Source organism: Takifugu flavidus, chromosome 5 (assembly GCF_003711565.1).
Source record: "Takifugu flavidus isolate HTHZ2018 chromosome 5, ASM371156v2, whole genome shotgun sequence".
NCBI classification, from domain to species: domain Eukaryota; kingdom Metazoa; phylum Chordata; class Actinopteri; order Tetraodontiformes; family Tetraodontidae; genus Takifugu; species Takifugu flavidus.
The window spans coordinates 18090485-18117476 of NC_079524.1; the positions used below are offsets into that span (position 1 = coordinate 18090485).

The 26992-nt window shown below is 55.5% G+C and overlaps 2 protein-coding genes across 2 annotated transcripts; one reads left to right on the plus strand and one right to left on the minus strand.

The window, feature by feature from the left end:
* Window positions 1-125: 125 nt before the first annotated feature.
* LOC130525559 (endoplasmic reticulum mannosyl-oligosaccharide 1,2-alpha-mannosidase-like) lies at window positions 126-14206 on the minus strand. The gene is made up of 14 exons (XM_057032442.1): window positions 13923-14206; window positions 13367-13466; window positions 12643-12778; window positions 9327-9412; window positions 8433-8608; window positions 8252-8358; window positions 7834-8010; window positions 7410-7558; window positions 7075-7263; window positions 6794-6984; window positions 4700-4820; window positions 4366-4560; window positions 4114-4245; window positions 126-1368 (listed from the first exon to the last, which is right to left on the minus strand). The coding sequence occupies exons 2-14, from the start codon at window positions 13451-13453 to the stop codon at window positions 1162-1164; spliced, it is 1953 nt and encodes a 650-aa protein (XP_056888422.1). The 5' UTR covers window positions 13454-13466; window positions 13923-14206; the 3' UTR covers window positions 126-1161.
* A 2438-nt stretch (window positions 14207-16644) lies between these two features.
* LOC130525932 (tubulin beta-1 chain) lies at window positions 16645-19223 on the plus strand. Its single transcript, XM_057033244.1, has 4 exons — window positions 16645-16799; window positions 17698-17806; window positions 17892-18002; window positions 18080-19223. Exons 1-4 carry the CDS (start codon window positions 16743-16745, stop codon window positions 19138-19140), a joined length of 1338 nt encoding a protein of 445 aa, XP_056889224.1. The 5' UTR covers window positions 16645-16742; the 3' UTR covers window positions 19141-19223.
* The last annotated feature ends 7769 nt before the right edge of the window (window positions 19224-26992 follow it).

Genomic DNA, 26992 nt, shown 5'->3' on the forward strand with positions numbered 1-26992 from the left:
CAGGCTGTACGGTTCTTTCCAGCACCAGCAGCCACTCTGCTGCCTTCGCTCTGGGTTCCATCTCAAACAAACGCACCGCTCGGACCACAGGAAGGTCCCACTGCTTTCTTCTCAATAACTGACTCTTGTTTCACTCAAATCTTTATTTTACAAAAGTACAATCAGCCCAGTTCTATCACATCACGCGTGAACCCCAGTTCTGCTGAGATCATCTCAGCCTTGAATGTAACTGGTCCGTGTAGATAAAACCAGTTTAGAAACCACCAGGAAACCACTGGAATCAGCCTGGAAACAGAACCTGGAATCACCCTGGAAACAACCTGGAAACCAACAAAACAAGTGGAGGGAAAAATAACTTTTGGTCTTTTAGACGAACCAAACAGGACTGAGTCCAGTTCACAGTTGCCTGGGAAACCTGCAGCCAGGTTAGCAAAGACAACATGATGGGTCTGGAAGCTGGTCAGGATCAAAGATTGAAGGCACAGGGGACCACAGGGGACCACAGCCCCATGCCTTCCTCAGCATTTGTCCAGCACGTGTACGCTGAACGCGCTGTCAGGGCTCACGTGCACTGTCCCAACTCAAGGAATGACCAGGGGAGCCATGAAATACACCTGGAAAAGCACCCTGACAGGAAGCTGAGCAGAACTTTCTTCAGTGTTAAAGGCAACAATTGCGGGTGTGAGGCTGCAGTTTGTGTCGTGAAGGTCATGAAATAAAACCATCCGATGCTCTTCTCAAAGGCAGAGCCGTGCACATTAGCTAAAACGTTCATATCCTGAAAAAGAGCATCACCTGTCTTTAGAAAATACATCTGAGGTTGGCACAGTGGTGCTGGTCCACCTGGACCTGAGGCTCAGCAGGTAGGCTGGCAGGGTTTAAGACCTTTCATGGTCTCCTTTGGTTCCACTGACAGATTAATAGTGATCAGCTGATGCTGGTGACCAACTCCAGATCCTCATGAGGCCCAGCTCAAGAGGACGGGCCAACACAGAACCAGCAGCTGGGGCTACGGTCCATAAACTGGTAGTGGGCAGCCCAGCAGTGATCTGTTCACAGCTCCGATCTGGACCAGCGCCACAGTCTAATCAGGGGTCCCTTCAGCAGGTCTCCAGTCCAGCCAGAGAAGCTGAGATGCTTGACTCTGCTCTCTGGACAGCGTCACTCAGCAGAGGTCCAAATAGGCAGGGGGTGAGCTTCAGTGTTGAAGACATATCTGTCCAGGCTGATCAGGTTGGGATCCTCGGAGAAGAGCAGGTACAGATATTTTAGCGTCTCTCCCAGGAAGAAGCTCTCCATTTTGTCTCGTGGACTTGGAAATTCTGGATCACGCACATTATTGATGGAAGTGTAGCCACCAGACGGAACCTGAGGGGAGACAAGTCCACGTTAAACCAGACCTCAGGACAGACAACAGAGTGGGGACACCAGCAGGTGGTGCTGGAGCTGGGCCTGGGCCCGGACCTGGGGCTGGGCCCGGACCTGGGCCTGGGCCCGGGCCCGGACCTGGGCCTGGGCCCGGGCCCGGACCTGGGGCTGGGGCTGGAGCTGGAGCTGGAGCTGGTGCTGGGGCTGGAGCTGGTGCTGGGGCTGGTGTTGGGGCCGGGGCTGGTGTTGGGGTTGGGGTTGGGGTTGGGGCTGGGGCTGGGGCTGGGCCCGGGGGCTGGGGCTGGGGCTGGGGCTGGGGCGGGGCTGGAGCTGGGGCTGGGGATGGGGCTGGGGCTGGGGCTGGGACTGGGACTGGGACTGGGACTGGGGCTGGGGCTGGGGCTGGGGCTGGGGCTGGTGTTGGGGCTGGGGCTGGTGTTGGGGCTGGTGTTGGGGCTGGGACTGGGACTGGGACTGGGACTGGGGCTGGGGCTGGAGCTGGGGCTGGTGTTGGGGCTGGGGCTGGGGCTGGAGCTGGGGCTGGAGCTGGGGCTGGTGTTGGGGCTGGGGCTGGGGCTGGTGTTGGGGCTGGGGCTGGGGCTGGGGCTGGTGTTGGGGTGGGGCTGGGGCTGGGGCTGGGGCTGGGGTGGGGCTGGAGCTGGGGCTGGGGCTGGAGCTGGTGCTGGGACTGGGGCTGGGGCTGGTGTTGGGGCTGGGGCTGGGGCTGGAGCTGGGGCTGGAGCTGGGGTGGTGTTGGGGCTGGGGCTGGGGCTGGTGTTGGGGCTGGGGCTGGGGCTGGGGCTGGTGTTGGAGCTGGGGCTGGGGCTGGGGCTGGTGCTGGAGCTGGGGCTGGGGCTGGAGCTGGTGCTGGGACTGGGGCTGGGGCTGGAGCTGGGGCTGGAGCTGGGGCTGGGGCTGGGGCTGGAGCTGGAGCTGGGGCTGGGGCTGGTGTTGGGGCCGGGGCTGGTGTTGGAGCCGGGGCTGGGGCTGGGGCTGGGACTGGGGCTGGGGCTGGGGCTGGGGCTGGAGCTGGGGCTGGGGCTGGAGCTGGGGCTGGTGCTGGGGCAGGGGCAGGGGCTGGAGCTGGTGTTGGGGCTGGAGCTGGAGCTGGTGTTGGGGCTGGAGCTGGTGTTGGGGCAGGGGTTGGGGCTGGAGCTGGAGCTGGTGCTGGGGCTGGAGCTGGTGCTGGGGCTGGTGTTGGGGCCGGGGCTGGTGTTGGGGTTGGGGTTGGGGTTGGGGTGGGGCTGGGGCTGGGGCCGGGGCTGGGGCTGGGGCTGGGGCTGGGGCCGGGGCTGGAGCTGGGGCTGGGGCTGGGGCTGGGACTGGGGCTGGGACTGGGACTGGGACTGGGACTGGGGCTGGGGCTGGTGTTGGGGCCGGGGCTGGTGTTGGGGCTGGGGCTGGTGTTGGGGCTGGTGTTGGGGCTGGGACTGGGACTGGGACTGGGGCTGGGGCTGGAGCTGGGGCTGGTGTTGGGGCTGGGGCTGGAGCTGGGGCTGGAGCTGGGGCTGGTGTTGGGGCTGGGGCTGGGGCTGGTGTTGGGGCTGGGGCTGGGGCTGGGGATGGTGTTGGAGCTGGGGCTGGGGCTGGGGCTGGTGCTGGAGCTGGGGCTGGGGCTGGAGCTGGTGCTGGGACTGGGGCTGGGGGCTGGTGTTGGGGCTGGGGATGGGGCTGGAGCTGGGGCTGGAGCTGGGGCTGGTGTTGGGGCTGGGGCTGGGGCTGGTGTTGGGGCTGGGGCTGGGGCTGGGGGGCTGGTGTTGGAGCTGGGGCTGGGGCTGGGGCTGGTGCTGGAGCTGGGGCTGGGGCTGGAGCTGGTGCTGGGACTGGGGCTGGGGCTGGAGCTGGGGCTGGAGCTGGGGTGGGGCTGGGGCTGGGGCTGGAGCTGGGGATGGGGCTGGGGCTGGGGCTGGTGTTGGGGCCGGGGCTGGTGTTGGAGCGGGGCTGGGGCTGGGGCTGGCTGGGGCTGGGGCTGGGGCTGGGGCTGGAGCTGGGGCTGGTGCTGGGGCAGGGGCTGGAGCTGGTGTTGGGGCTGGAGCTGGAGCTGGTGTTGGGGCTGGAGCTGGTGTTGGGGCAGGGGCTGGTGCTGGGGCAGGGGCTGGTGCTGGGGCAGGGGCTGGTGCTGGGGCAGGGGCTGGAGCTGGTGTTGGGGCAGGGGCTGGTGCTGGGGCAGGGGCTGGAGCTGGTGTTGGGGCTGGGGCTGGAGCTGGGGTGGGGCTGGAGCTGGTGTTGGGGCAGGGGCTGGTGTTGGGGCAGGGGCTGGTGTTGGGGCTGGAGCTGGTGTTGGGGCAGGGGCTGGTGTTGGTGTTGGGGCTGGAGCTGGTGTTGGGGCTGGAGCTGGAGCTGGAGCTGGAGCTGGGGCTGGAGCTGGAGCTGGGGCTGGGGCAGGGGCTGGAGCTGGAGCTGGAGCTGGGGCTGGGGCTGGGGCTGGGGCTGGGGCTGGCTGGAGCTGGGGCTGGGGCTGGGGCTGGGGCTGGGGTGGTGTTGGGGCTGGGGCTGGGGCAGGGGCTGGGGCTGGGGCTGGGGCTGGGGCAGGGGCTGGGGCAGGGGCTGGGGCTGGTGTTGGGGCTGGGGCTGGGGCTGGGGCTGGGGTGGGGCTGGAGCTGGGGCTGGAGCTGGGGCTGGAGCTGGAGTGGGGCTGGAGCTGGAGCTGGGGCTGGGGCAGGGCAGGTGCTGGGTGTCTGACTGAAACACCTGATTCAACCCTGGACAGAGACTGTGGTCAGTGTTCAGCCCCCCTTTACTGACCTTGGCGTACTTGTTAAAGTTCTGGAGAATCTGGAAGCCCCAGTCCTGGTACACGGGGTCCTTGGTCAACCTGTACAGGTAAAAGAGACTCTCCACCGTCTCCGGCCGCAGGAGGTTGTGTCTGTCTGCAAGCTACACGTGAAAGGAAGAGCAGAGGACAGAAGAGAGGGAAGTGAGCTCTGTGGGCCGTGGACATGGTCCAGCAGCAGGACAGAGGTGGACACGCTCCCTGGGGCATCAGCTCTGTCCTACCTTTACATCCATGTCTCTGCTGCTGCCCTCATACATGTTGAAGTGGACAATCTCTGGACTGAGACCAGTCTCCATCTGGACATACATCTGGTAGCAGGTCTTCATCAGCTCTTTGGCCAGATCCATGTGGTCAGCTGGAAGGCCGTTGTGAGCACCGAGGGCCAGAACACCCGGCAGAAAACACACCAGATGGTCCTAAACAAATGGATGGATTCACCAGGTCAGCCGTGGTGGCCAGGACAGGGACAGACCACAAGTCCCAAACACACCATCGGAACAGGCTCTGGACAGACCAGGTCCAACAGAAGCCGGTCCTCATCATACCCACACTCACCATCTTAGGGCTGAACTGTCCATGGGAGAGCTCCCCAACGAAGGTGAGGCCAGCGGGGGAAGACCTCTGCAGCAGGTTCTTCTTCACACCCTCGATGGCCTGCAGATAGTCCTCCAGGAGCCTTCAGAGTCCAGGGTGGAGAGGTGGGGCGAGGACGAGGACACAGAGGAGGAGACGCGGAATTAGAGCTCGTCATTGATGGATGGGTGGAGGGAGGAGAGAGGGAGAGAGGGAGGGATGGTGGGGGGGGTGATGGAGGGATGGGTGGGTGGAGGGAGGAGGGAGGAAGGGTGGAGACGTGTGGAGAGAGCCCGAGGACACAGAGGAGGAGACACAGAATTAGAGCTCATCATTGATGGATGGGTGGAGGGAGGAGAGAGGGAGAGGGAGGAGGAGGGAGGGATGGTGGGGGGGGTGATGGAGGGATGGATGGTGGATGGAGAGATGGAGGGAGGGAGGGATGGAGAGAGGGAGGAGGGAGGGTGGAGACGTGTGGAGAGAGCACGAGGACACTGAGGAGGAGACGCGGAATTAGAGCTCATCATTGATGGATGGGAGGAGGGAGGGAGGGATGGTGGGGGGGAGGAGGGAGGGAGGAGGGAGGGAGGAGGGAGGGATGATGGATGGTGGATGGAGAGATGGATGGTGGATGGATGGAGGGAGGGTGGGAGGAAGGGTTGAGGGATGGCTCCACCTCCTGCCTCACGTGAGGCTCCACCTCCTGCCTCACAGGAGGCCCCGCCTCCTGCCCCCAGCATCGAGCCTCCTGCCCCCCAACATCAAGCCTCCTGCCCCCAGCATCGAGCCTCCTGTCCCCCAACATCGAGCCTCCTGCCCCCCAGCATCGAGCCTCCTGCCCCCAGCATCGAGCCTCCTGCCCCCAGCATCAAGCCTCCTGCCCCCCAACATCGAGCCTCCTGCCCCCAGCATCAAGCCTCCTGCCCCCCAACATCGAGCCTCCTGCCCCCCAGCATCAAGCCTCCTGCCCCCAGCATCGAGCCTCCTGTCCCCCAGCATCGAGCCTCCTGCCCCCAGCATCAAGCCTCCTGCCCCCAGCATCGAGCCTCCTGCCCCCAGCATCGAGCCTCCTGCCCCCCAGCATCGAGCCTCCTGATCAGTCCAACCTACTGGTCCTCCTTGCGGCCCCCCTGGATCCACTGCTTGAGCAGGTACTCGTAGTAGCTGTCTGCTCGGGCCCCCAGCGTGTAGACGCCCTGGTGAGTGAACTGCCCACTGTTGGTGTTGATGAACATGGGCACCAGACCGTCCAGCTTCCCCTCCAGCACGTGGACCCGCTCCATGACCTGGGCCACCGCGGCCTGAAACACAAGAGTCACATGACCAAGTCCTGGGAGCGACGCCATGGCCCAGTGGGGGGGGGGGGTGATGGAGGGATGGATGGTGGATGGAGAGATGGAGGGAGGGAGGGATGGAGAGAGGGAGGAGGGAGGGTGGAGACGTGTGGAGAGAGCACGAGGACACAGAGGAGGAGACGCGGAATTAGAGCTCATCATTGATGGATGGGAGGAGGGAGGGAGGGATGGTGGGGGGGAGGAGGGAGGGAGGAGGGAGGGAGGAGGGAGGGATGATGGATGGTGGATGGAGAGATGGATGGTGGATGGATGGAGGGAGGGTGGGAGGAAGGGTTGAGGGATGGCTCCACCTCCTGCCTCACGTGAGGCTCCACCTCCTGCCTCACAGGAGGCCCCGCCTCCTGCCCCCCAGCATCGAGCCTCCTGCCCCCAACATCAAGCCTCTGCCCCCAGCATCGAGCCTCCTGTCCCCCAACATCGAGCCTCCTGCCCCCCAGCATCGAGCCTCCTGCCCCCAGCATCGAGCCTCCTGCCCCCAGCATCAAGCCTCTGCCCCCAGCATCGAGCCTCCTGCCCCCAGCATCAAGCCTCCTGCCCCCCAACATCGAGCCTCCTGCCCCCCAGCATCAAGCCTCCTGCCCCCAGCATCGAGCCTCCTGTCCCCCAGCATCGAGCCTCCTGCCCCCAGCATCAAGCCTCCTGCCCCCAGCATCGAGCCTCCTGCCCCCAGCATCGAGCCTCCTGCCCCCCAGCATCGAGCCTCCTGATCAGTCCAACCTACTGGTCCTCCTTGCGGCCCCCCTGGATCCACTGCTTGAGCAGGTACTCGTAGTAGCTGTCTGCTCGGGCCCCCAGCGTGTAGACGCCCTGGTGAGTGAACTGCCCACTGTTGGTGTTGATGAACATGGGCACCAGACCGTCCAGCTTCCCCTCCAGCACGTGGACCCGCTCCATGACCTGGGCCACCGCGGCCTGAAACACAAGAGTCACATGACCAAGTCCTGGGAGCGACGCCATGGCCCAGTGGGGGGGGGGGGGGGGGGGGTGTGAGGCAGTGGTGACCTGGTACTGGGGCTGCTGGGTGAGGCGAGACAGCTCTCGGAACTCCAGCTGGATGCTGGTCACCTCTGCCACGGTGCTGTCGGAGGTCCAGTGGGGGGGGTGGGCTGTGCCTCTGCCAATGTTCACGTCTGAGTAGGGGATCTTTGACGGGGTGCTGAAGGCCGGCATCAGGCGAGAGCCCACGTCCTCCTGGAGAGGGGAACCAAGCATATTTAGCCAGTCTCACCAAAAAAGAGACGTCCGCTGGGTGAAAGCAGCAGCACAGGACGGGTCCTGGACCCCGCCCCCCCTCCTCCAGAGGGTGGGGAGGTGTGTTCTGAACCGTGTGGACTTACAGCTTTGCTGAGGAACAGGGGGTCCCCCGTCAGGTGGTAGGTGCTCAGCAGCCCCCCCAGGATGCGGATGGTGCTTTCGAACAGATTGACGTCCACGTTCCTGTTGAAGGAGAGCTCGGTGGCGACCCACCTCCGTGCTTCTTCAAACTCTGGAACGACCACAGGAATAAGCTCAGTGTTGTCACACCTGTCTTCCCCCCCGAGAGGGAAGCCAGGTCTGGGGCGGTCCAAAGCACCGAGCCTCCTGCTCCTGCTCCTGGATGGGCTGGAGCCCATCGAGGAGGGCCCATCCTGGATGGGCTCCAGCCCATCAAGGAGCAGAACAAAGAGGGTCTAAAGATCAAGATGACATCAGCAGCCGTGGCAGGGGCTGCTGATGAGGAGGGAGAATAGCTCATATTGGACAGAAGAAAGGACGTGCTACCTTCTCTCAGCTCCAGGATCCACATTGTGTCCAGGGCATCGATTATTGTCAAACCCAGACCAAACCACTCACTGTAGGACTTGGACAGGGGCCGGAGCTCATCGTGGCCCCAGGCAAACGCTTTGTAGCCCTTCCAAGCATGTCTGAAGGCATCTCGCACAGCTTCCTGCCTGCTAGCTGCACACACACACACACACACACACACACACACACGAAGCATGTTCAAGACTCAAATGACCTTCTCAGTCTCTCTCTCTCTCTCACACACACACACACACACACACACACACACACACACACACACACACGAAGCATGTTCAAGACTCAAATGACCTTCTCAGTCTCTCTCTCTCTCTCACACACCACACACACACACACACAACACACACACACACAACACACACACACACACTCTCACCAGAGTCTTGCGACGGCTCCTCCTGTTGGTGGACATGTGGATCCTCGTGGTCTCCATCCTCGGTGCCTCCTCTGACCAGTCCAGCATCCATCTCAGCCCCCCACCAGCTGGAAGCAGCACTGGTTCAATTAGAGCACTCCCAGTCTTCAGGAGGATAGTTAGAAGGTGTGGTGAACGTCACCTGGTGACCCCCTCAGTCGGCCCGTCCAACTGGCCCCCCGCTGCTTCACCCTCGGGACGGTTAGGGTTAGGGTCAGGGTTAGGGTCAGGGTTAGCCCTAGCCCTATCTGAGGCGTTTCCTTCGGCGTGAAGGCGACTGGCGAGGACGGCTGCTCCCCCCTTATTGGATAATCTCCTCTGGAGAGAGGAACACCAAAGAGGTCAGGCTGTTTCAAGCAGCCCTTACATGCTAATATGCTAAAGGTCAGCAGGTCAACGGGATAAAGGCCGTTCTCTCTCGTTCCTAACAATCTACCCAACTGTTAAGAGCTTAATGGTTCCTTTCATTTGAGACTGGAAAGAGACGTGAGGATGTTCCTGGTGCTGCTGGGATAGAATCCAGTCACGGCTGGTCTGGCCGGCACCCCGGTGGAGATCCCAACGACGTGGTGCTCTGGAGCCTCTCAGCCACAGACCCGCCGAGGGTCACGTGTGGTCCAGAAGCTGCAGTGTTTCCTGTGTTTAGGACTGTGGCACATCTCCATTGCTAATAAGATGAAATGGTTGCTACATGGAGATATGGCAGGTGCCTGAAACAGCATCTTTTGATGGATCCCGGAATGGTTGTCTGGTCCTACCAGCCAGTTTGTGAGGTTGGGCTTAGATGGTCTGACTGCTCCATATATAGAAGATGTCGGGTTAAACCGGGTCCAGAGGGCGTTTCCTCTGGTACAGGCCACAGCAGAGGCTCTAGCTAAGACTGGGCTAAAGTTGTGCCATGGAGGAACGTGCAACACCACACCAGGGGAACGTCTCTGAGGGATTATGTGGACACCCTGATGTAGGGTCCTTCTCTAGACCTGACCTCCAGAGCTGGTGCACGGTGCTGCAGAAGCTACTCAGAAAGTGAACAAACCTGAGAGGTCTGCTCCAGCCATGGGGGGTCCACCTGTTTGACAGGCTCCAGCATTGGTGGGAGAATGAGAGCATCCGTCTCCCCGACTGTAGGGACGAAACACACAATCAAAAGGTTTCTGTGGACAGGGTTAGGGTAGGGTTAGGGTTAGGGTTGGGGTTGGGTTAGGGTTAGGGTTAGGTTGGGGTTGGGTTAGGGTTAGAGGGTTAGGGTTAGGGTTGGGTTAGGGTTAGGTTAGGGCAGCGCTTCTCAAATAGTGGGGCGCGCCCCCGATGCCAGGGGGGCGCGTGTGACCCCGGAGAACATGTTTTTTTTGTTTTTTTGCCGTACTAGAATAAAGTGTAATTGCACATCCCGCGCGCACACACCACAGAGCAAGAGATAGGAAGTGCAGTGAACAAACCACCAAGAGACAGCATGAAAACATACTAAACAGTGATGAAAAGAAAGGCGGAGAGAGACGGAGATAATGAGACAAACGAAAGCTAAGACGAGGAAATATGACGAAGCATTTATAGCGCTTGGCTTCACTGCGACTACGGTGGGAGACGAGGAAAGACCGGTGTGTTTACTGTGTCTAAAAATGTTGGCAGGACAGCATGAAGCCAAATAAATGAAGGCCTCACTTAAAGACATTACACCCCAGGCACGCTGATAACCCTAACCCTGGTTAACCCTAACCCTGGTTAACCCTAACCCTGGTTAACCCTAACACTAACCCTAACCCTCACTTAAAGACATTACACCCCAGTCACGCTGATAACACTAACCCTGGTTAACCCTAACCCTGGTTAACCCTAACCTGGTTAACCCTAGCCCTGGTTAACCCTAACCCTCACTTAAAGACATTACACCCCAGGCACGCTGATAACCCTAACCCTGGTTAACCCTAACCCTGGTTAACCCTAACCCTGTTTAACCCTAGCACTAACCCTAACCCTGGTTAACCCTAACACTAACCCTAACCCTGGTTAACCCTAACCCTCACTTAAAGACATTACACCCCAGTCACGCTGATAACCCTAACCCTGGTTAACCCTAACCCTGGTTAACCCTAACCCTCACTTAAAGACATTACACCCCAGTCACGCTGATAACCCTAACCCTGGTTAACCCTAACCCTGTTTAACCCTAACCCTCACTAAAGACATTACACCCCAGTCACGCTGATAACCCTAACCCTGGTTAACCCTAACCCTCACTTAAAGACATTACACCCCAGTCACGCTGATAACCCTAACCCTGGTTAACCCTAACCCTCACTTAAAGACATTACACCCCAGTCACGCTGATAACACTAACCCTGGTTAACCCTAACACTAACCCTAACCCTGGTTAACCCTAACCCTGGTTAACCCTAACCCTCACTTAAAGACATTACACCCCAGTCACGCTGATCAGCCGCTTGAGTTTTTTCGGCAAAAACGTGCCGAATATTGGCAACAATCATCCTGCTTTGGTCTATATTTCTTTCTTTTTTTGTTTTCTTTAATATTAATAAGGATACAATGTTATGCAGAGGTGTACTTATAACAATTTCATAGACAAATGATACTAATTATAGTCACGGTGGGGGGCGGGGGGGGGCGCCAAAATGTTTTCTTCTTCCCGGGGGGGGCGTAACAGAAAATAATTGAGAAGCACTGGGTTAGGGTAAGGTTAGAGGGTTAGGGTTAGGGGGTTAGGGTTAGGGTTAGAGGGTTAGGGTAGGGTAGGGTTAGAGGGTTAGGGTTAGAGGGTTAGGGTAGGGTTAGAGGGTTAGGGTTAGAGGGTTAGGGTTAGAGGGTTAGGGTTAGGTTAGGGTAGGGTAGGGTTAGAAGGTTAGGGTTAGGGTAGGGTTGGGGTTGGGGTTGGGTTAGGGTTAGGGTTAGAGGGTTAGGTTAGGGTAAGGTTAGAGGGTTAGGGTTAGAAGGTTAGGGTTAGGGTAGGGTTAGGGTTAGGGTGTTAGAGTTAGGGTAGGGTTAGAGGGTTAGGGTTAGAGTTAGGGTTAGGGTTAGAGGGTTAGGGTAGGGTTAGAGTTAGGGTTAGGGTTAGAGGGTTAGGTTAGGGTAGGGTTAGGGTTAGGGTTAGGGGGTTAGGGTAGGGTTAGAGTTAGGGTTAGAGGGTTAGGGTTAGGGTTAGAGGGTTAGGGTTAGGGTAGGGTTAGAGGGTTAGGGTTAGGGTTAGGGGGTTAGGGTAGGGTTAGAGTTAAGGTTAGGGTTAGAGAGTTAGGGTTAGGGTTAGGGTAGGGTTAGAGGGTTAGGTTAGGGTTAGAGGGTTAGGGTTAGGGTAGGGTTAGAGGGTTAGGGTAGGGTTAGAGCAGGCATGGGCAAACTAAGGCCCGGGGGCCACACGCGGCCGTTAAACGTTTTAATCCGGCCCGCCAAACTTGAAAAATTAAATGAATAAACCTTGTTAATGTTATATTTTCACTGCAATTCTGGTGTTTTCCCACTAGAAAAAAGACAGTCAGGAGGAGAGTGATGGTGATATCCTGAAGGATAACAGAACTTTCAGTGCTTTAAAATAGAAATGGTTATTAATTTTTTTTAAAAAGGCACATTTAATTCATTTGATTTTAAGTGTTTTAAGACTCATTCCAAAGTCAGATATTTTGTTGTAATGCTTCTCTTCATTTTCATTTGAAATTAAAGCACATGTCTTCTCCATATCCCAAGATGTGTATTTTTTCTCCAATGAGGTGAGGTTACCAAAGCACTCCATCCATCCATCTGCTCCTGGTCCGGCCCCTTTGTCAAATGTTAGAACCCATTGTGGCCCACGAATCAAAATGTTTGCCCACCCCTGGGTTAGAGGGTTAGGGTTAGAGGGTTAGGGTTAGAGGGTTAGGGTTAGGGTTAGAGGGTTAGGGTTAGAGGGTTAGGGTAGGGTTAGAGGGTTAGGGTTAGGGTAGGGTTAGAGGGTTAGGGCCCCTACAGACTGAGCCACCAGCACCTCTGTCCCCTCAGACTTTACCCTCCCACTGCCCACGTTTGAAGATCCGGGTGCTGAGGCGTGAAGATTACCTGAGCCTGACCAGTGACAGCCTGACCAGTATCAGCCTGACCAGTGACAGCCTGACCAGTATCAGCCTGACCAGTGACAGCCTGACCAGTATCAGCCTGACCAGTAACAGCCTGACCAGTAACAGCCTGAGCGGTATCAGCCTGACCAGTATCAGCCTGACCAGTATCAGCCTGAGCAGTATCAGCCTGACCAGTAGCAGCCTTACCAGTATCAGCCTGACCAGTAGCAGCCTGACCAGTAACAGCCTGACCAGTAGCAGCCTGACCAGTATCAGCCTGACCAGTAGCAGCCTGACCAGTAACAGCCTGACCAGTAGCAGCCTTACCAGTATCAGCCTGAGCAGCGAGCTGGTTGATGGCAGGACAGGAAGAGATTCCACAAATCAGGAGGAAGATGATGATGAAGAGGAGGAGGCTCCGCTGCAGCCTGGACAGCTGCTTCCATCTCTGGCAGACAGAGGCCATGATTAATGATATTAACAGCTGTGTGTGTGTGTGTGTGAGAGTGTGTGTGTGTGTGTGAGTGTGTGTGTGTGCGCGCCAGCTGACACAAGAGCAGCACCGTTGATGCTAATGCTAACCCTGCTGCTGCTGAACCCTGATCACAGCAGCACCGTCCTGACCTTTAACCCTGAGGCTGATCAACCCTGAGGCCAGGCCAGGAGGCGTCTCAGTCACATCCTGGACCGACCCTGAGCGCAGCCGTCAGGCTTTGGCCCAAATGTTGGACACAAAGTTTAAAGCTACAAACACGGACGTCCTCCTCCTGGTCCACTTTAACCTTCATCACAGTCCTTCCGAGCTGAAGAGTTAACGAGTTCATCTCGCTGACGTGACGGCCACGAACCAGAGGGGAAAACAACAGGTGTGATCATCAACACGACATCATCACGTGTCCACCAAAGGCTCACACATGATCAATAGCTGTAAATGAGTAAATATCTCAGTGTGTGATACAAGATGAGAAGGGAAGAGGCTCCTCAGACAGCTAAGCTACTGACAGCGAAGCTACTGACAGCTAAGCTACTGACTTACCCTCCACCAAGACTGCTGCCTCCTGGCGCCGCCTCCGGCCCCAGCAAAGTCGATGGACACGTGACCCCCTGGAGATGTTGACAGCATCCCTGGTCCAGACCTGCAGGAACACAGCAGAGCTCAGCCTGGTGCTGCTGCCCCCCTCAGAGGGAAACAGCGGGTTCTGAAGCACAGCAGCACTTTGCTCACTTCCGTAATGTGAAGTGACGCAAGTGTCTGTTAGCATCGCTAAGCTAGTGGACTTCCGGCTACTCCACACCAATCAACAGGCTAACTCAACCTCCACATGTGCACATGCTGCTTCTCGGGTTACAAGTAACAGTTGAGACATTATTACGGACTAAAAACAGCTGCAGCTGCACCGCAGAACCAGCCGAACCTCCCGGTCGGAGGAGCTCTCAGCCGGGCCGCAGCACAACTGTGGCCCGAGGCCTGGCTTAAGGCCTAGCACGGTGCATGTAATAAGTGCATAAACCTACATTTAACGGGTTTAACAAAACATGAGCATAACAAGTGAAACACGAAATGGGTGTGGTTCCTGCACACTGATGTGTACCTGGAGAATCCAGCGGTAAGTGAAGCTCACAGCAGTCGGCCGCCCGGTTTATGAGGACCGCTTCAGGACACTGTCGACCTGCTTCTGGAGACACATCTTTGACCTAAAGTCTGACGAGATGCGCTTGGTTTTTCTGTGTCCAGCTGCTTTTTATCAACAGTGGAGACAGTTTGTGAGAAGCAACAAATATGACTCCGATACAGTCGTGTTGCCTTCAGGGACACCCTCGAAGCCTCGTAAAACAAACCATCAAGAGCGTTCTTCTACTCACGATGCTGGCTTATAAATTTAGGGGAGGAAACTCTCCCATCCATGCACCCAGCCATCCACCCCTCCATCCACCCCTCCATCCATCCACCCCTCCATCCATCCATCCATCCACCATCCATCCACCCCTCCATCCATCCACCCATCCATCCACCCCTCCATCCACCCATCCATCCATCCACCATCCATCCATCCACCCCCTCCATCCATCCATCCAACCATCCACCCCTCCATCCATCCAACCATCCACCCCTCCATCCAACCATCCATCCAACCATCCATCCACCCCTCCACCCCTCCATCCATTCATCCATCCATCCATCCATCCACCCCTCCATCCATCCATCCATCCAACCATCCACCCCTCCATCCACCCCTCCATCCATCCATCCATCCACCCCTCCATCCATTCATCCAACCATCCACCCCTCCATCCATCCATCCACCCCTCCATCCATCCACCCCTCCATCCATCCATCCACCCACCATCCATCCATCCATCCAACCATCCACCCTTCCATCCATCCACCCATCCATCCACCCCTCCACCCACCCATCCACCCCTCCATCCACCCCTCCATCCATCCACCCATCCATCCACCCCTCCATCCATCCATCCACCCACCATCCATCCATCCACCCCTCCATCCATTCATCCACCCCTCCACCCCTCCATCCACCCCTCCATCCATCCATCCTACACATCATACATGATCATGTTCCATGAGAACAGTGTGTCTTTGTTGGGCAGCATGAATGACCCCCACCCCAGAAGTTATGCCCTACCCAGGCTTTGTTTACCCTGCACAGACAGGTAAAGGTGTAGCCCAGTTACCCTGCACAGCCCGTTGCCCTGACACACTTTGATTGTGTGTACTGTGCACGTGTGACCTGAGAGTTTGGTTTTCAACAGTGCAGCTGGAGAGGAGATGGTAACCTGAGCCGACCATAAACTGGTGGTTGTCTCTGTACAGGTCGGCTGTCCCACCCAGTAATTCACTTTACATGTGATCTGCTTTGTAAATAAACCTCTCACCCATCATGGCGCCATCTTCTTGATAAGGACATTCGAGACAGAATATATGACCGTCCTGCTGAGGGACGAAGGATGAAAAACAGGTCTTAACCATCTATAAATGGAGCGAAGGGGTGAGCAGGTGGGTTAGCTGGAGCGGGGAGATCTGGACCACTGAGCCATGCTGAGTCATGTTGAGTGGCCGATGCTGAGTCATGTTGAGCGGCCTGTTCGTTAGATGTGCACGTACCTGTAGATAGGTGCTCCACAATACTGGTTTAACTTAAACAAGCCGGGAGGTGCTGCTGCATCAGAGGAAGGTTCCTGTGTGCTTCCCGTATGCAGCTGTTATCATAAACCACCCAATGCACGGCTATGAATAATTGATACGCTGACACACAAAGAGACACTCAGATGAAAGGCAGTGCACCTCTACATGACTCAGCATTACTGCTGCAAAATACGTGTGTTACACATACCGGCATATTAGGACATTCAGGACTAGACAGAGTGCATCGATGTCCTGGGTACGTCCACGTAACCATGCTGGTGTCAGGAAGCTCAACGTGTATCTCTATAAAGATGTCTGGTGTATCAAAGAACCTCCAGAAATGCTGTTTAGGATACTCTTTATACAGGTGAGGTCCTCCTGGAGCCGAGGGCCCTGTGCTGGTGTCTGTGGGGCCAAAGCACTGACGCAGTTGTGTTCTCCTCCCCATTAACTATTAACAGCCTCTCTGGCCTCATTCTGCTGTAAACAGCACGCATTGTTTCAATGTTTCATCCAAAGCCTCGTGATTTATGTTCCATTTTCAGTGTCCACGCCAGACCTTCCGTGGGTGGAGACGTTAAAAAGCGTAAATCCAGGACTGTGCAGGGTTCACATGAGCGCTCTGAACGGTCCAGTTTATACACTCTTTAGGAACCGTTGCTTAGTTACCGTTGCCTATGTACAGAGCTGCACTTCCTTGAGATTGTTTGATGTGTTTTATGAACCAATTTCATGGAATCAACCTTTCAGTGGGCCAGAGAAGTGAGCTGTGAAAGTCACCAGTGTTCCCAGCGTCCTTACTGGTGTCACCGCTGCTGGTTTCACGAATTTAACCGGTCAGCCACGTGAACCGCGCACAATGAAGCCTTTCTTTGTTTTCCATCTGAATGTGAGATTAAAGTCGGCCGGTTCGATCGACAAAAGGCGTTTCGTGCTTCCAGCAGACGCTCACGAGGCTGTAAAATCATCATAAAATGGTCGAACACAACGAGATTTCTGTGCCGCCATCACGGGAGAAATAGGCCACCGTTTCTATGGATTATGTTGGTCACAAGTTTGAGGTCGCGGAGCAGAGCGCTCATTGGCTGAAACCTGCGTCTGTAACAGCGGCCGTGCTCAAAGCAACCAATAGGAACTCACCTCGGAGCTTCGGGGGGCGGGCCCAAGTGTGGTATAAAAGGGGCGGATTACGCCATTGCGCAGACATTAGAGAAAAGCTGAACGTAGAATTCATTCCTCGGGTCCTTGTCAACCACCAGAGATCAAAATGAGAGAAATCGTGCATCTCCAGGCCGGCCAATGCGGAAACCAGATCGGTGCCAAGGTTAGTGGGTGGATGTTGTGATTCGATTCGCTCTGCCGAGCCGGTTTAATGGGGAAAGACGGTGTTTTCCGCCAGGGGAGCCGGCGCTTTGTGCCAGATGGCGCCCGTAGCCACACCCTGTCGCTGGCCTACTTCAGCCGGCAGGACCGCTCTGCCCTCGCAGCCTGCCACGCAATGCGGATTCATAACCCATTATATATATTATATAGCCGTCGAAATAAAGATTATTTCCTGATTTATTTTAAGGTGATTTTTTTTTTCTCTCGCCCTCTTCGGCAGCCATTTAGTCTTGTGCGCACTCTTAAATCCGCGCATTGTTGGATCAAATTGTGGCCAATTTAAACACTTAATCGCGATCGAATTAATTCTGAAAAATGACTCACTGCATTATCAACGTAAGGGATTGTTCAGTTGAGAATAGCGACTAGTTATTCCGGTAGGTAGTTGGTTAAAATGACTAGCGGCTGCTCATGGTCGAGGCCCGGGCCGGGCGGAGCTGGCGGTTGGTGACGTCAGCAGCACTTTTGAAATCCGTAGCCCGCGCGCGCAGACCAATGGGGAGGCGCGGCGCTCGCGCCAAAGCCCGGGCGGCGGGAGACTGGCGTCATCAGCGAGCGGACCATGGACACACGGCCCAGGATCGCGCTCCGGTCCCCGCGGGATCATCGGTCCGGGATCGCGCTCCGGTCCCCGCGGGACCATCGGTCCGGGATCGCGCTCCGGTCCCCGCGGGACCATGGACACACGGTCCGGGATCGCGCTCCGGTCCCCGCGGGATCATCGGTCCGGGATCGCGCTCCGGTCCCCGCGGGATCATCGGTCCGGGATCGCGCTCCGGTCCCCGCGGGACCATCGGTCCAAAGATCGCTTGGAGTGACTCTAATTTCCTGTTTTGTAGTTCTGGGAGGTGATCAGCGACGAGCACGGCATCGACCCCACCGGCACCTACCACGGCGACAGCGACCTGCAGCTGGACCGGATCAACGTCTACTACAACGAGGCCTCCGGTCAGATGCGCCTCCAGCTCGAGTTTGTGGGCTGCTTCTTCTTCTTCTTCTTCTTCTTCCATCGTAACCTTTTATCTTCTCTTAGGTGGGAAGTATGTTCCCCGCGCTGTGTTGGTTGACTTGGAGCCAGGCACGATGGATTCGGTCCGGTCCGGACCCTTTGGCCAGGTCTTCAGACCAGACAACTTTGTCTTTGGTAAACACACAAACCCCTCAAATATTTGCCTTTAGATGTGGCCACTGAGGCTGACGCGGCGTCTCCTGATTCTGCAGGTCAGAGCGGCGCCGGCAACAACTGGGCCAAGGGCCACTACACCGAGGGCGCCGAGCTGGTGGACTCTGTCCTGGACGTGGTGAGGAAGGAGGCGGAGAGCTGCGACTGCCTGCAGGGCTTCCAGCTCACACACTCCCTGGGCGGCGGTACCGGCTCCGGCATGGGCACGCTGCTGATCAGCAAGATCCGGGAGGAGTACCCGGACCGCATCATGAACACGTTCAGCGTGGTGCCGTCCCCCAAGGTGTCCGACACGGTGGTGGAGCCCTACAACGCCACGCTCTCGGTCCACCAGCTGGTGGAGAACACGGACGAGACCTACTGCATCGACAACGAGGCGCTGTACGACATCTGCTTCCGCACGCTCAAACTCACCACGCCCTCGTACGGCGACCTCAACCACCTGGTGTCCGCCACCATGAGCGGCGTCACCACCTGCCTGCGCTTCCCCGGACAGCTCAACGCCGACCTGCGCAAGCTGGCCGTCAACATGGTCCCCTTCCCCCGTCTGCACTTCTTCATGCCGGGCTTTGCCCCCCTGACCAGCCGGGGCAGCCAGCAGTACCGCTCGCTCACCGTCCCGGAGCTCACCCAGCAGATGTTCGACGCCAAGAACATGATGGCGGCCTGCGACCCCCGCCACGGCCGCTACCTCACCGTCGCCGCCATCTTCCGCGGCCGCATGTCCATGAAGGAGGTGGACGAGCAGATGCTGAACGTGCAGAACAAGAACAGCAGCTACTTCGTGGAGTGGATCCCCAACAACGTGAAGACCGCCGTCTGTGACATTCCCCCCCGCGGCCTCAAAATGGCCGCCACCTTCATCGGCAACAGCACCGCCATCCAGGAGCTGTTCAAGCGCATCTCCGAGCAGTTCACCGCCATGTTCCGGCGCAAGGCCTTCCTCCACTGGTACACCGGCGAGGGCATGGACGAGATGGAGTTCACCGAGGCCGAGAGCAACATGAACGACCTGGTGTCCGAGTACCAGCAGTACCAGGACGCCACCGCCGAGGAGGAGGGCGAGTTTGAGGAGGAGGGCGAGGACGAGCTGGCTTAGACGTTCCTCCTGCTGTCGTATCTCTGTTGTTCAACCAGTTCTGACTGTTCTGTGCTTACTGTCTCATTAAAGTTCTATGCTAACTCCTGATTTCCTCCTCTTGTCAATATTAAACTTCTTATATAACGTACACACACACACACACTTAAGGTTTAGCCTGGCATAAAGCTCCTGCTAATGAATCAGAACCTCCTTGGTACTGGTCTTTGGTGGTTACAGGACGTCACAGAACCTGGACCTGGCTGAGGTGGACTCCCCATAACCGGTGTTAACCTGCGGCCCAGACGTATACAGGAGTCCTCCACCCTCACGTGACCGCCCAGATCATTAGCATGCTAACGGTGGCTATGTGTTCAAGCGCTCCCCAGCGAGTTCAGAACCGAAGAAGCCTTCTAGATGGAGGGCGGAACCTCTTCGAAGAGAAGAAATACAGTCCGGTTGGGTTGGGTTAGGGGTTATGGTTAACCCTAACTATGACCTGGATGATTGAGAATCTACACAGACGTATAAACGAGTCCTATGGAGACTGCAGGAAGTCACGTGTCTGAAGCGGCTCTCAACGGAAGTGACGCATTTCAAGTCGCTGTAGTTCATGCTTGTGGACGCTAGGTGGCAGTGTTTGACCAGCCCCGGTTCTGTCCCGGCGGCAGGAGCCAGTGCAGCGGCAGCGGAACACAGGCGTAAACATCTGCTGCACTAACATCTGCATTACACGCTAAACATAAAAGGTGACTCACATTAGACCTTGGAGGACACTTTGAAAACACGGTTGCAGTATTGTTTTGTTTAGCTTAGAGGGATTTTTTTTAATGGTTGCACTTCTGACAGCAGCTTATTTCAAGTGTTTCCGGGTTGTAATACACCAAAGCACCGCGAGCTTGTCTGCAAATTAATCCAGTGTGTGTGTGTGTGTGTGTGTGTGTGTGTGAGGGAGAGAGAGAGAGAGAGCGATCTCTCTGGCTCTTAGGTGAGTCTGTAAAAACCTACTGTAAAAAGTTGGGACTAGTAGAAGCTGAAGGTGATGGAGGAAGGTTGATCACACACACACACACACACACACACAACTCCTCCCCGTCAGCCTCGCGGTCAAACAATTACGATCTGGACGCCTCTTTGTTCAGAGCGGCCATCAGCCTCTCAGCGGGGGGGCGGTCAGAAGAGGAGGAAATTGCTGTAAATTTGTGGGTAGTTGAAAATACCGATATCCCCCGCGTCTCCATTTGGACCTGCTTCATAAATACCCTTTCTACCCCCACGACCCCCACCTTCTGCACCAGCAGACTCCAAATGGAACCCTTTCCCCAGCCTGTCCTTGGTCTCCCACTGGAATCAATGGATGCATGTGATTGCTGTCTGGAGGAGCGCTGACCCACTTGTGTGGTTCTCTTGGCTGTCTCCACCTTCCCTCAACTGCAGGTATTATTGCCCCGCCATTGTTGCTTCCTGCCCCGGGGGGTGGGGTGGTTTGTAGAAGATTGGGGACCCCTCAGGGGCCTGATGGCTTTTATCGATTCCATCCAGCTTCCACTTGGCCTCTGCCGGGCTGGAGGAGCTCTCAGAGGCTGGGTCTGTGTGGCTAGATGGTTCTCCAGGACAGGAGCAACCCTGAGACAGGACCAGACTGGAGACAGGAGCAACCCTGGGACAGGACCAGACCAGAGACAGGAGCAAACCTGAGACAGGAGGAACCCTGAGACAGGAGGAACCCTGAGACAGGAGCAACCCTGAGACAGGAGGAACCCTGAGACAGGACCAGACCGGAGACAGGAGGAACCCTGAGACAGGACCAGACCGGAGACAGGAGCAACCCTGAGACAGGAGCAAAGGTGAGACAGGAGCAACCCTGAGACAGGACCAAACCGGAGACAGGAGCATCCCTGAGACAGGAGCAAACGTGTACGGTTTGAATCCTGGTGGAGTAGCTGAGGGGGAGCCTGAGGCTGGAGGACACCTCTGGTCCAGCCTGCAGAGCTTCCAGCTGCAGCTTCTTGCCTCGATCCAGCCGCTGCTGGTCCAACCGAAAGAGCCGTCCCTGGAAATGATCCTGATTCATCTGACATTGATCATATTGACATCCCATAATATTCCCAAGCGGCTCCAGATTCAGCAGGTAGTCCAGGTTCAGGCACACACACATGCACGATGTATGAACATAAACCCATGAAGAGGAAGTTCTTTGGATGATAGGCTGGAGCAGGAGCACGTGGTGGGCTGGAGGGTCCTGCTGGAGGGTCCTGCTGAGGGTCCTGCTGGAGGGTCCTGCTGAGGGTCCTTCTGGAGGGTCCTGCTGAGGGTCCTGCTAAGGGTCCTGCTGGAGGGTTCTGCTGAGGGTCCTGCTGGAGGGTCCTGCTGATGGTCCTGCTGAGGGTCCTTCTGGAGGGTCCTGCTGAGGGTCCTGCTAAGGGTCCTGCTGGAGGGTTCTGCTGAGGGTCCTGCTGAGGGTCCTTCTGGAGGGTCCTGCTGAGGGTCCTTCTGGAGGGTCCTGCTGAGGGTCCTGCTAAGGGTCCTGCTGGAGGGTCCTGCTGAGGGTCCTTCTGGAGGGTCCTGCTGAGGGTCCTGCTAAGGGTCCTGCTGGAGGGTTCTGCTGAGGGTCCTGCTGGAGGGTCCTGCTGAGGGTCCTGCTAAGGGTCCTGCTAAGGGTCCTGCTGGAGGGTCCTGCTGGAGGGTCCTGCTGAGGGTCCTGCTAAGGGTCCTGCTAAGGGTCCTGCTGGAGGGTCCTGCTGGAGGGTCCTGCTGAGGGTCCTGCTAAGGGTCCTGCTGGAGGGTTCTGCTGAGGGTCCTGCTGGAGGGTCCTGCTGATGGTCCTGCTGAGGGTCCTTCTGGAGGGTCCTGCTGAGGGTCCTGCTAAGGGTCCTGCTGGAGGGTTCTGCTGAGGGTCCTGCTGAGGGTCCTTCTGGAGGGTCCTGCTGAGGGTCCTTCTGGAGGGTCCTGCTGAGGGTCCTGCTAAGGGTCCTGCTGGAGGGTCCTGCTGAGGGTCCTTCTGGAGGGTCCTGCTGAGGGTCCTGCTAAGGGTCCTGCTGGAGGGTTCTGCTGAGGGTCCTGCTGGAGGGTCCTGCTGAGGGTCCTGCTAAGGGTCCTGCTAAGGGTCCTGCTGGAGGGTCCTGCTGGAGGGTCCTGCTGAGGGTCCTGCTAAGGGTCCTGCTAAGGGTCCTGCTGGAGGGTCCTGCTGAGGGTCCTGCTGAGGGTCCTTCTGGAGGGTTCTGCTGAGGGTCCTGCTGAGGGTCCTGCTGAGGGTCCTGCTGGAGGGTCCTGCTGAGGGTCCTGCTAAGGGTCCTGCTGGAGGGTCCTGCTGAGGGTCCTGCTAAGGGTCCTGCTGGAGGGTTCTGCTGAGGGTCCTGCTGGAGGGTTCTGCTGAGGGTCCTGCTGAGGGTTCTGCTGAGGGTCCTGCTGGAGGGGCCTGCTGGAGGGTCCTGCTGAGGGTCCTGCTAAGGGTCCTGCTGGAGGGTTCTGCTGAGGGTCCTGCTGGAGGGTTCTGCTGAGGGTCCTGCTGAGGGTTCTGCTGAGGGGCCTGCTGGAGGGGCCTGCTGGAGGGTCCTGCTGGATACCTGATAATTACACTACTATAACTGACAATTACACTGATATACCTGATAATTACACTACTATAACTGATAATTACACTGATATACCTGATAATTACACTACTATAACTGATAATTACACTGATATACCTGATAATTACACGAATGTAACTGATAATTACACTACTATAACCGATAATTACATTACTGTACCTGATAGTTACACTAATATACCCGATAATTACACACTACTATATCCGATAATTACACTAATATACCTGATAATTACACTAATCTAACTGATAATTACACTAATATCACTGATAATTACACTTATATACCCGATAATTACACTACTATACCCGATAATTACACTAATATACCTGATAATTACACTAATATAACTGATAATTACACTAATATCACTGATAATTACACTACTATAACTGATAATTATACTACTGTACCTGATAATTACACTAATATACCCGATAATTACATTACTGTACCTGATAGTTACACTAATATACCCGATAATTACACTACTATACCCGATAATTACACTAATATAAATGATAATTACACTAATATCACTGATAATTACACACACTATAACTGATAATTACACTACTGTACCTGATAATTACACTACTATACCCGATAATTACATTACTGTACCCGATAATTACATTACTGTACCTGATAGTTACACTATATACCCGATAATTACACTACTGTACCCGATAATTACACTAATATACCTTATAATTACACTAATATAACTGATAATTACACTAATTTAACTGATAATTACACTACTATACCCGATAATTACACTAATATACCTGATAATTGCACTAATATAACTGATAATTACACTAATATCACTGATAATTACACTACTGTACCTGATAATTACACTACTATACCCGATAATTACATTACTGTACCCGATAATTACATTACTGTACCTGATAGTTACACTAATATACCCGATAATTACACATACTATAACTGATAATTACACTACTGTACCTGATAATTACACTACTATACCCGATAATTACATTACTGTACCTGATAGTTACACTAATATACCCGATAATTACACTAATATACCCGATAATTACACTACTATACCTGATAATTACACTAATATACCCGATAATTACACTAATATACCTGATAATTACACTAATATCACTGATAATTACACAACTATAACTGATAATTACACACTACTATACCTGATAATTACACTGATATAACTGGTAGTTACGCTAATATAACTGATCATTACAATAATATACCAAATAATTACAATAGTATAACTGATAATTACACTAATATACGTCATAATTACCTATATATATAATATACCTGAGCGTGATTACAGGCTCCAAAGCTGATGGAAACCAGTTTACACTAATCAGCACCTCATTCAAAGAAAACTACAAAGCAGAAGCTGTTTATGATATTACAATATAATAACACAGTGCGCCACTGCATCTCTGAATAAAAGGACACAACGAGAGTGTCAGTGCACATGAAATCACCACGTGCACAACGCATCAGTCTGCAGGGTTGACTGCAGCCGACTGTGTGGCGCACACACACACACACACACACACGTGCAGGCACACACACGCAGTTTGTCAGCCTGTTTATAGAGTTAATAACACCCAGGTTGTTTCCTCAGAGCAGTGGCGTCCGCTCACGGCGACCTGATGGGAGTTACCCCCCAGTGGCAGCTCACAATCATCTCACAGCCTTTAGTGGAAACTTCTGGCCCTAAACATGGAACCGGTCCCCAAACTAGTGAAGAGAGACGGGAGGAAGATCCCCAGAGAGGTGCAGGGTGGGAGGCGATGTGCACACCCACATACATGTGCACCGGTGTGCAAACGCCATCCAAGCCCGTTGACAACATATCAGTCAGAACGGAACCTTCTTCAGAGTCTTGGAGGAGTCTAATGGAGGAGTCTTCTAATGAGCAGTCAGCCTCCTGCTGACCTCCAGAGTCAGTGACAACTGCCTCCCCACGTGTGTGTGTGTGTGTGTGTGTGTGTGTGTGTGTGTGTGTGTGAGCCGGTGTGCATGTGTGTGTTCCTGTGTGTGCTCTCAACACAGAGAGTCTTTGTTATCAGTGCAGACATCTTCAAGTGTCTACTGTCTGGCTCCTATAGTCTTATCAGCTCCTCATTGGCTTATCTAATTATAGAAAACATCCAGCCCGTATTTATAGTATTGTATAACCCTGGAGGGGGGGTAGACAGAGAGAAAGAGGTAGAAAGCCTTTTTACCAACAGTCTCAAAGTCCACAGACACACAGACACAGAGGTCTTCAGGGACACCAGGCCATCCTCAGACAGCAGGGTGGAAGAACAGCTGTATCTCCAGAGCTTCATTGGGGATAAATGGGGGACCACCGGAGACGGTGACCCTGAGTGGAGGGCAAAGTGAGCTGGGAAACCTGCAGGTACGCGCCATTCAGAGTCACCCTGCTCGGCAACAAATCACCCACCAGTCACTCCTCTTTAAAGAACACCACCACTGCTCTATTCATCCTGGAGGTATAGGGCAGGATAGAATGACCCACCTGGTCTCCTACAGCCAGGAGAACCTCCTCCACCAGCACCGATGGGTCAGGTTGAACCTCCACCCTATGTCGGATTGAAAGACTGGACCTCTCCGAGGACGCCATCCCTGCAAATGTCCTCAGTGAGAAGACCTCATCTGCTCTCCTGGACAAATAGTCCAGCAACAGAGGAACTAAAGGAGGACATTCTGAAAAACAATGAAGGAACAATGAAAATCCTCGTGGTCTTGAAATCCAATAACAACACAGACTCTTGTAATTCCAGGCCGCCGGTGCCCTCAGGGTCAGCCGAGCCATCGGCCCTTATACCAGGTTATGGGATCCATACAACAGCTGCTGGACAAATTACAGCCTGAAAGCAGCACACCTGCTGGCCAGGTGGACCCCTTCCACCTTACGGAGGAACAGTGCACCGCCTGTGGGAGCCTGTCATAAAAATGAGAACACAAGATAAATGATCAATAGTGTCAGGACCAGTTTTTCAAGCCCACCAGAGAGTAGAGTCCCCCCGGTAACACCAGCGCACCAGAGAGTCCCCTTGGTAACACCAGCCCACCAGAGAGTAGAGTCCTCCTGGTAACACCAGCCCACTAGAGAGTCCCCCAGGTAACACTAGCCCACCAGAGAGTAGAGTCCCCCCGGTAACACCAGCCCACCAGAGAGTCCCCCAGATAACACCAGCCCACTAGAGAGTAGAGTCCCCCCGGTAACACCAGCCCACCAGAGAGTAGAGTCCCCCTGGTAACACCAGCCCACCAGAGAGTAGAGTCCCCCTGGTAACACCAGCCCACCAGAGAGTCCCCCTGGTAACACCAGCCCACCAGAGAGTAGAGTCCCCCTGGTAACACCAGCCCACCAGAGAGTAGAGTCCCCCTGGTAACACCAGCCCACCAGAGAGTCCCCCAGATAACACCAGCCCACCAGAGAGTAGAGTCCCCCGGTAACACCAGCCCACCAGAGAGTCCCCCAGATAACACCAGCCCACCAGAGAGTCCCCCAGATAACACCAGCCCACCAGAGAGTAGAGTCCCCCGGTAACACCAGCCCACCAGAGAGTCCCCCGGTTTTCTTGTCCTCCCCTCCACACCTCATGTTCTGCTGGTCTTCCATGTCTCCCACTGCAGTCACTGCTGCTCTCCCCCACCAATCTGTCCTCCTTGGACGATCCTGGAACCAATCCTGAGGCTAAGAGGTCCTCCCTGGCACCATCAACCAATTCCTCCAAACCTGGAGCTCCGACCTACCTCCAAGCCGAATTCCCAGCACCACCGGCGGCCTCACAGCCGGGGCCTGCTCCTGAACCTTCTAGAACCAATCAAACCCTTTTCAGGGTCAGTCAGCTGTTAACAGCTCAGGGTTTCCATGGAGGATGCCATGTGTGTCGGTTCAAACATACCTGACAGCTCAGGTGGAGAATTCCTGCCTCTCCTCTCCTCTCCTCTCCGACCAGGACCAGGACCCGGACCAGGACCAGGACCACCAGTATAAACAAGCCATGGTACACTAGTGGAGGCTGTTGGCCGGGTGTCGAGTCTCACAGAAGATCCAGATTTAAGTTGGGCAGCTAGTGAACTTCTGAACAACACAGTGATCCAAGCCTCCACCTGTCAGCCACACACACACACACACACACACACACACCACACACACACACACACACACGCACACACACCACACACACACACACACAGGCAGCTGCCTATTGTACTGGTTATGCAGGTGTACTGGTGCT